Raw genomic sequence first — 10,445 nt, forward strand, 5'->3', positions numbered from 1 at the left:
GGAAACAAAACAAAAGCAAATGTAGCAGATTTCAGCTTGTGATGTTAAATGTTTCTTAAGTACAAAGCTTACAGAGCCTGTTATATCCACAAACTGCCTTAGTTTCCCCTATGGCACAGCCCCTTTAAACAAAAGCCACTATTCTTAACTCCCCGTTCTCAGTTTATTCCACAATCTGTGTAATTCCTGGGAGTTTTCCCTGGCAAGAAAAAAAACCCCAACAACAAAAAAACACAGTAATCAAGCACTGCTTCTTTTTTACAGCTGGTTCGAAACAAAAATGACAAAATGAGTGCATCTGTCTACTGAAGTTGTTATTGTCTTGTTCTCACAGAACAGTTATAGCAGCGTATTACAGGATATTTAGGACTGAATAATGTATTTGGGGGCTGATTCTATGCCAAAAGAACACTGTAGATACCGTTCTTACGGTGCCATCTGGGGCAGGAAGCAACGATTAAGGCCAATGATCTGTTGTATAAGAAGAAAGTTAATTTCATGCTCAGCGTGGCAGGCAAGACACATTAAAAGTACAGTTTACTCTCTGCCAACAGATGATTTTTTTTTTTTCCTGGTGCACAATCTTTTGCCCTCAAATGGCTCACTCTAGTGAACCCCACACAACCTGGACAACAGTTTTATTAACGTCTGCATTAAGGAACTGAAAACTGCTTTGCACTACTAAGCACTCCAGATCACCCTGACTCTCCTGTAACATGACTCTCTCAACAGGTCAAAGCTGTTCATATTTATTTACTTCTTGAACTTGAAAATTCAAAGAAAACCCCTGCAATACCTTTTGAAATTGTAATCTCTCTCTCACACACTGTAAATACACACATGAAATGGCACCACTTGGGACAACACTCAGATAACATCCTCAGTTATGTTAGCTACAATCTAGCTGCCCCTGCTCCATTCCGCCCCCCCCCCCTTCATGCTACATTTATAATTAATCTTTATTATCCCTGACTAGGATAAGAAAGCAGTGGGGGTGCTGAGGAGGAGAAAATCAAGTAGCAGATAGCCTCAAATGTAAGCAAGCCACCAGTCTGGCAAAAACTGTCTGTGAGCAGTCTGCGCTGGCCTCCAGCGGATAACTAAGGATAAAATTTGGCCCAAATACACACACACACAATCAAATAACCAATTACATATAGGTCATAAACATCAAGTTTAAACACAGAAGTTGAATTAGGTGCTTGAGTTTCACTGCAGTTTGTTTTTCAGTATCTCAGACTTGAGCAATTGCCATAAAACTCGCCACTTGCCAACCAAACCACTTGTCTCCACATCTCCCTCCCTTTCAAAAAATAATTCCTTTGTCTGCTCCATAGAGGAATTTTTAAAAGTTAGCATTCCCGCTGCATAGATAAGAAAGAGGGACTAACCAGCACCAGGTAGGCACCATCTGAAGCATATATTCAGCACTGATATGTTGCTTGTCCAAAGAGACTTGCATTGTGTTGCCTCCTTTGGTCCCATCCCGTTCCCCCCCAAACAGACACCACCATCTTGCAAAGAGACTCGCATTGTGTTGTCTCCTTTGGTCCCATCCCGTTCCCCCCCAGACACCACCATCGTAGAATGCCATGTTCATGCCTAACAGAAGTCCTTAACTTGCCATAAAACAAAGCCATTGACTCATGTATATCTTTCATAGATTAAATCAAGTACTTGTAGGATGAGATTTGTGCAACACCACTTTTACATCAATGCAACTATTATAAAGGACATCAAAGCTTATCTTCCTGCTTTGCCACAGACGTTTTTGGTTGCCCTGAGCAAGTCACTAGGTTTGCTTCTGACTCAGCTCTTTAACTTGTAAAAACTTCAATTCCACACCCAACAGTACTGTACATTAAGTCTACAATTAAAGATCATGAGATCCTTAGATATCAGTTGTGGGTCTGTGAGTTAGTACCACAGAGAGGATTACGTGGAGAATATTCCTCTATTAAGCCATTTCAAAAATCAGACACCAGGCAGGATTACAGAGATTAATTCATTCAAGGAGTTACCCACATTTTATAACATCAGCACCGTTCTAAGACAAGATGTCCCACAAACGTCACTGTTGCTTATACAACTTTTATTTTTGCCTTTCTGAAAGCCATCTTCAAGTTTTAAAGCATATCTTCAGTCGCTAACTGGATGGGAAACAAACAACATGAAGGGTTTGGTGCACAGCATCCATGGAAGAGAATCTTGCCGGGATAAGAGACTCAACCGTGAAAATGAACTGCACAAATTCTCAAATAGATACCTATTTTATGTACCTGAGATTCACAGGACCTTAGGATTGATGTCTGAGTATTTGATACAATCTGACAACTGCTGAAAAAGAAGAAAAGGTAGTATTTTTTTCTCACAGGGAAAGAAAAATACAGAAAAGTACACAGCTGCTGACCAACAAAAATATTTTAACCAGAGTCACGCATACCCTTTCAGCATAGATGCAAAAAAAGAGAATTCACAATAAGAAAATAAACAAAACAAAATGCCATATGACGGTGAATTATAAACAGAAGGTAAGGAAAATACAGCGTAACAGAACTATGAGGAGTCACAGAAGCATTGTGTTCTCTCAGTTGTTGAGGAAGACTCAGACAATATTGCATCAATTTCCCAAATAATCTTGGCTTAGTTCTTCAACTACATACCTTTCACTACAAAGCAGAAATTGTCCTTTTTGGCTCTCTGACAGAACTCAATGCAATTGCCTAATGGCCCTCTTTTGCTTGCAACAATATTTTACCCCTACCTACCCATAACCTTCAGAGAAAAATAAACAATGAATTTCAATCCTGTAATGTAAAATAATAAAAAAAACCCAGAGTGCAGAGTTGATTTATTACCTATGCTAAATGCAATTCTAGAGTCCAGTTGGCACAGTGAATACACCTGGTTTTATGCTCTTCACCTACAAAGGTTTTTTAGCAAGAAACTCTAATGAGCAGCCCAGTTTTTGAGCTGATGCCATTGTAAATTACCTTTAGAATACAAAAGTAAAATAATACAATTGAAAATGAATTATCTTAGTCTCTTAAGAGATTTAAAACAAATAAAACCAAAGCACATTAGGTACTTTTTCTTTGGTTTTACTTGCTTCAGCTGAAATCGAGACACACAGGTATGCGAAAGAGTATTTTGGTCCTTGGAAGATGTAACCACAGTCATTAATCGGACGACCACACACTAGTGGCACTGGGCCCTGAAAGTGAACAATCAATGTAAAAAGGCAGTTCACAGAGCAAGGATTTAAGAGATAAGCAATATATACCTTCAGGATATTTTCAGTCAAAAGAAGAAACTCAAGAAACTGAAACAAAAGGAACACGCATGGTATATAAACCATGAAGCTGGAACTGTGGCGCAAGCTTGTCCAATAAAGTATAGAGTCAGCAGCTCTACTCACCTGTAAGACCTGAAATCAGTTTTAGAGATGAAGATGACACGGTGTATACTAGAGTTAAACCTTTATGTCTCTTTAAAGACCGTTCCAAACCTTCTGTTTTATTAGCCAATAAAATGATGACATTTGCAATAGGTTTAACAGTTAAACTTTTAAAAACAAGCCAAATCACAGTGAACACATATACTGAACACCCCTTACAGATGACCTGGTCTTTGTAAACAGCATTCAGCTCAGTGCCACTTAAATTTAGGAATATTTCCATCTGAGCTCAGCTCTTATGAGCTCAGCATTTCATTAAATTCTTTGGCTTACTTATTCTGCTCCTGGTGAGAAGCGTGAACTGAATTACTGTATGCCTCCTCAGTACAGTGCTTTACCTTAAAGCCAAACATATTAACGTAGCGTTCTCTCCCAATCAGCTAAGATAGCCACACTCAAAACAACACACACACACACACACACAAAAAAAGGCAACATGCTCCCTACCGACGAGTTTGCTATGCAAATGAATCAATGGTTTCACTTACACAGGAAAAGCAACTAACTGATGCCTCTGCCCATTTTTCAAAATGGACTGAAGCCCAGTAGGATATCTGCTATGACTAAAGAAAAAAGTCTTAGGCTATCATTTTTAAAATGCGAAGCCTATAGTCCCTGTTTTAGCAAGAACAAAACCCTCCAACTGTAATATCCATGCAATGGAAGCACTAGCAGCAGTGAGCAGAGATGAAATGAAAATAAGCAGTGGCTGTTTATGTTGGCAGTCGCTTCAAACTCTAATGGAAAATTTCAGCTCTGACTGCATCTAGGCTAGAACAAGTTATTAAGGAAAAAGGTTCAGCTTTCAAACAGAAAAGGCTTACATAGCTTGTCCCTTTCTGAAGCCTCCTGCAGCAAAGACACGTCAGGAAATAAGATGCCTTGACTATGCAATGTATTAATACCCTATCATTAGGGGAATATACCATCAAATAAAATATATTTCCTTTGGGAAAGGAGAACAGTGATAACGCCCATGCCACAGACACTAACTCAGCTACTGGTACAAATAAGTTATACCACTAAATGCAAATATCAAAAAGCTGATGTAAGGCTAACATATCGCTTTACACTAACAGACCAAAATACATTCACCTAATTATCCCCCTCTTTTGATCAAAGGAAAACTGCTATTTGAACAATTACGTCGAGGGAGAATCTTTACCTTTCGTACGCTCATGAGAATTTTGCACAAATATTACCAAGGCTGTTTGTTGACATGAACAGCATACAGTCTGTCCTCAGAGAGGACAAACACCTTGCCAGCCTGCACATATGGCAGCTGCAGTGACCTTTCAGCTACCACACATTTGCACTATATTTAAGAGCTACTCAGGAAGCCAATATTGTATATTATGTAACACAAGATTAAGCATTAATGAGGCAAGAATTAAATTGTTTATCTAAACCCCAATCTAAAATTAAACCGAAGTTTATGCTGAAAGCTCACACTGCACTCATTTTGTCTCCTAACATTAACAGAGCACAGCTTATTTAGTCTCTGAGATAAATCCCAACAGCATTTCATTTGGAGAGAAGGATTTTACTATCGGAAGAGAGAGTATGTTCCCTAAAGAAGAAAGTGATGCATATATAGTTCTTAGGCGCATAAATACAGCACATTGCAGGTATTTTGATCTAAGGAAAACAGTTGATATTCATGACTTCTATTTACACAGTGTTTTAAAGCTAAATACAGAAGCATCCACCCAGAGGCAAGACCTTTCGATTGCACCCTGTCACCTCTTGCTAAGCAGCCAAACAAAAAAACCCAAACAAACAAACAATCACACACACCAAAGATACCTATGTGCTCAATAGGGAAATTCAAAACAAAACTAGACCAAAGTCTGCATGCCTCCATAAAGATTCACTGTCCTCTTTTTGGACTTCTTACTAAGCAAGCAGCTCTACAAGGCTCACTAAGGAGCTCCAGCCTGCCAGAAAAAAGACAAGCAGACAATGAGACCACGGCCACAGTCACTGTACCATAAACCTTCCCTGAAGAATGCAGGAGTCATTCGAGACCCTCAAAACGTTCAGATAGGTGTCATCCCCAGTTTTAAGAATAGGTAAAAGAGGTCAAAAGTAGTTGGGCCTATTCCCATGAAAGACACAGTGTTTCCAAAACCTCGATTCAATTGCAGCACATGCCATGGCTATCTAATGATGTAACATGGTATTATTCTTAAACCTATGTAAGGCTGCCAAAGGGACAATCACATACATGCCCCTCCGTTTCTAGTGGCCAGCTAACCGGCATAAGATGTTTGAGTTCTGCTGGTCACACTACACATCTGACATAAAGCAGGCTGCAGGAACTCCAGCCAGAGGAAAACAGATCTGTTCTTCTGGGACCACGGCCTTAAATAGTTCAGGCAAACTGGAACTGCACCCTAACTGAAGCCTACAGAAGTGTTTCTGAGTGACCAGCGCAAGGGTAGGCTGGGTGGAACAGGACCCAGCTCTAAATCTGAGCAAGCTGACACCACAACTTGGCGTCCTCCTCCTCCTCCTGTTCTGACTGGACATTATGGCTCTGCACAAGCTCACATTCATTCCATGTTTCTATTTACCTTTTGCATGCCACTAACACAGAGTTAAGCTATTTACAAGAACAAAATAAGTCAATCCCTGACCCTGTAGGCACTTAAGTACATTTATCTCAGGCCTATCACAATGCTGGCGCTTCTGAAACTCTCAAATTCAAGTAGCTCAGTGTAATCACCTAAAGAATTCAGAGCAGGAGAATTTTAAATACTTTCAAAATCCCGTATTATCACGAAGTTTTAGCAAATTAAAACTTCCCCCCCCCCCCCCAAAAAAGGGGGGGGCAGGGGGGGGAATATCACATTTAAAGCCAAATCAGATACTTAAGAAGACTTGTTGCCAGCTGCATACCTTGCATTCTCACAACATACGAATCTAAATGAAAGTTATTAATGAAAACTGTTCATGTCGCATAGGCGCCTCCAAAATTTATTTCCCGGCTTACCATGTAGAAGAATCAAAAGTGCTGCTAAGCACGAACCAAATGAGAGTAGGATACTTCAACTGTGCCATCCAACTGCAGCTATAACTAAGAGAAAACTATTCAGGAGAAAGGGGAAAGGAAGAAAGATACATGGGAACAGAGGAGAAGATGTATTTAAGACAGAGTTCAATAGAAACCCACGGAAGTTTCAGAAGTTTTATTTAAGCTCATCTACATGGAGGCACTTTTCCCCCAGAGTATCACAAGGTTAACACTTACTGATCCAGCCTTAAAACTAATGGCTTTCCTTGATCCGTTTCAGCATTCCCATTTCAGTAGAGGGCCAGCTCAGGTAAGAGCTGATTTTAGTTCCTGTGTCTTGCTTACAAAAGCTTGAAGAGGATGCTACAGCTGTTCACACTCATGCCCACTGGGAACCCCTCTTAGACATAAACTTTGAAATAAACTGGAAATTTGAAATAAACTGGAAGAGTGAAGACCTAAACAAACACACAGCTTTGACAGGCGGCAAATATTTTCTTTCATAATGATTTTTTTCTTGCTGGTTATTCCTTTAGAAGAAACAATTGAAAAAAATGTTGAAAAACGATGGTAAACTGGTTAAAACACACATTGACAAATACAGGGTTTTCTTAGAAGATACGGTACATTAACTGTAGAGAGAAAAAAATAGCAAAAGGACAACTCAAATAGGACATTCCTTAACACACTTGTGAAAACTTAGTACAGTATGGCCTAATTCTCATCTCTCACCATGGCCGCTTTACACCTTCCAAGATTATAAGAGAAATACAATGTCATATTCACCTCTGTATTCTGACTTTGTGTACAGTAGCAGCAGCTTGATTTAATATAAAATAGGCCTAGTCTCTACAATAATTTTGTATTTCTATTGTATTACTTATCTTCCACTAGTGCAATGTTCCAACCGCAGGGCTTAAGGCAGTATTAGAAGAGTTCTCCCCCAGTGAAAGCAGCACAAATATTTGTCTAGAAAAGGCATGCATTATACAAGAAGCATGATAATAAGGAGATTTAACTTTAAGTGGGTTTTGCACAGAGGCAAAACCCCTGGCTCCCCTCCCCACAGGCTTCAGTGACTGGTAAGGTAAACTCCAATAAATTAGAGATGTGCAGGATGTATTGACCTATAGCCTGGTTTCCATTCAGGGCAAGTCACTTCAAGAATGCCCTGACTCATTTTCAAGTAGCTTTTGCAGAACTTGGGAGTAGTGCTTTTGCGTCCATATAATAATTTTTAGAGTTTCATCTCATGTTAATATGGTGGCTAAACAGGAAAATAAGGCCTTTTTTCTAGTGTTTCTGGAATTGCTAGAGGGTTACTTCAGACTGCAACAGAAAAATGGCAGGCAAAGTATCTGAAATTATTCTGCTGATGAAAAAAATACAGACAAATTAATTCCACAGCCTTGTAATTTACATTAGTCATTATTCCACTTTAAGGAGGAAAAGCAAAACTGGATAGTCAAATATTATTTATGGCAGCCTTTATTCTGCATGTCTTACTATAGCAAAACTGCTGTAAATTTTGTCTGAAAAAGATTGGGAATTAAAAGAAAGCAGAAGTGAGACCAGTGGGCAAAAATAGGAAACAGAGATTAAACAATCCGTTGTAGGTCAAAGGTTATTTGTAGATCAGTTACCACTAGGGGCTAAAAAAGCCTGCTCAAAACCATCAACACGCTGCTTCCCAGTTGCTCAAAATCAATATTTAGTCTTCTCTATACAAAAAATTTAGACCTAATGAAACAAAAATGTAACACTTGGAAAAATGATAGCTTATATAAAGTTTCCCACCACTTGCAAACTTGCAAAACTTTGACAAAAAGCCTTAGGCCTGATACCCAAGTTCAAACGTAGAACTCAAGGAGTACAAACAGGGTCAGACACCTGCCCCCAACTCTCAGTTCTTTAGTTTTTCTTTTCCTTTCTCCTGCAAACTGTTTTTCTCTATCACAAAGAGACAAATTTTGTATTTAAAAGCGCAATTCATAGTTGCTGTAATTCAAACTGCAGAAGACTACTTTTGCCTCTCAGTAACTTTACCATCAGCAGAATTAATTTCTAAAGTAAACACCAATTTGTTCTAAATACATTCCTAGGAGATATTCTAAAGAAAAGAGGAAAGGACTGCTTAAGCTATGCGCTGGATTTGTTAGATGTTGCTAAGAAGCATACTATTTCAGCATTCCTTCTAAGCTGTCATCTTTCCAACACTGGGCCTTCACGCCTCAAAATCCAACAGAATACTAAAGCAAAGTCTACCTACGCTTGATCGGTAATTAAGTTTTCCCATCATTCTCAATGGGAGAGCAAGTGAACATATACACCAACTGAGGCACTCCAGGAATCATTTCGTCCTCCCCTTTCTATTTGACTTACATGGTGTTACTAACTGTTTACCAATGAAAGACTGTGATATCACAAGAACACCTCAGAAGAGAATGGAAACATCCTACACTAAGTGATAGGTTTTAAAATATTTTTATAGTAACGTTCTTCCCCATTGAACATCCAAATTCCACACACACAAAAGTCTAAACAACCAGTTGTACTTTAAATAAATATTTTACAATAACACATTGCTAGAAAATAGCCTAACTCAATTTTCACGCAGTTATCTCCCTTCTAAATTCCGAACAAATATGAAAACCGCTTTCCAAAACCACCCTCCCAGCAGTTAAATGACACCTGCAGAACAGAAACCGAAGCTTCTAGAGAAGCTTGGCAATTAGGACTAATGGAAAAGTAACTAGATTCCCAAGGCTTCCCAAACCCTCTTTCCTTTGAAGTCGTCAACCGCTCCTCCCTGTCCACCTTCTTTCTAGGCACTCACCAGGATTTCCAGCAGAAAGACAGTTGTGTAAGCTTTATGAAGTTCAGTAGAGTAACAAGCCCCAGATCAGTTCAGAAACTGAAGTTACACACTTGCTGTCCACATGTTTCAGGAACGTGAAGAGTTAAATACAACAACTGAATTCTGCAGGTCGTAGGAGCAGGCACATACCTCAGTCTTCCAGATTCAATTAGATTTTGTTTTAGGCTTTCTTTAATTACCCACTGCCATTTGAGCCCAACTGGGTGACATAAATGTATTATCCCATCATAATGTCAGAATTTAAAATTAGATTTGGTCTCCATAAATACACTTCATCCAACCTTAGCAACTCTGTCCAGCAACGATGACTATTTTATGTAACATCTTTCACACAGTAAAACCTAAAAACTGCACTAAAAATTACAGCTACCTTTTCTGGCCGTAGATTTCTCTTCCATTTATCTGAAGAGAATTCAGTTCAGGGTGAAAAGGAAATAGTTTCGCAACATCAAACACTGAAGCAGCAACAGAAAAAGCAAATTACATAAAGTCCAAATGTACTTACAGTCTCCTTATTTGGAAGCAACTCCTTTCGGATCCTGAAGAAGTTCTTGCCGTACTGCCTCAACCCCTTAATAAAACGTTTCTGTGATAAAAGATAACAAAAATAGTATGTTCTTGTTAATCAGCACAACACCCAAACAATGTTCTTAGCTTAAGGACTGTCGACAGAAGAAAACGTATACCTACACAGCAACTGAAAACAGACAGGGGAAAAAAGGCTTTGAAAAGATACCGAAAAATTCAAACCACATTCCCTTCCACGTCAAACTTCCAACATTTGAAGCTTAAAAAAAGTCAGTACCACAGTCAGTTCTTTTCCAAAACGACCGAAGTATTCTGCTGCACGTCTCTTTCGAAGTCTGTTTTTCAACTAAGAAGCAGCAGGCGAAGGAAAATACGCAACGCTGATTTTCAGGGGAGGAAAGTGACTCTCCAGAGAAGGCGTTGCAGGGGTTAAAGAGTCCTCGCAGACGCCAACCCTCCGGATTCACCCTTCCCGATTTTCGGAGGAATACCAGCAAGCGGCTTCCCGAGAAAGCCCTCCGCCAGACGACAGCGGAGCGGACGGTGGCGGTACACCCCCCGGTGGG

At 39.5% G+C, this 10,445-nt stretch overlaps 1 protein-coding gene across 3 annotated transcripts in view; it reads right to left on the reverse strand.

The window, feature by feature from the left end:
* LOC103894746 (arginine-glutamic acid dipeptide repeats protein) overlaps nucleotides 1-10,445 on the reverse strand; it is a 116,340-nt gene that overhangs the window by 48,003 nt on the left and 57,892 nt on the right. For 2 of the 3 annotated variants that reach the window (XM_009274200.2, XM_009274199.2), the window contains exon 6: nucleotides 9,857-9,937. In XM_009274200.2, coding sequence (XP_009272475.1) covers nucleotides 9,857-9,937 — 81 coding nt within the window. Of the gene's footprint in view, nucleotides 1-9,856; nucleotides 9,938-10,156; nucleotides 10,176-10,445 lie in introns of those variants that run through there. The other variant, XM_009274201.1, reaches the window with a different exon arrangement.

Source organism: Aptenodytes forsteri, unplaced genomic scaffold (assembly GCF_000699145.1).
Source record: "Aptenodytes forsteri isolate BGI_AS27 unplaced genomic scaffold, ASM69914v1 Scaffold16, whole genome shotgun sequence".
Taxonomy (NCBI): Eukaryota; Metazoa; Chordata; class Aves; order Sphenisciformes; family Spheniscidae; genus Aptenodytes; species Aptenodytes forsteri.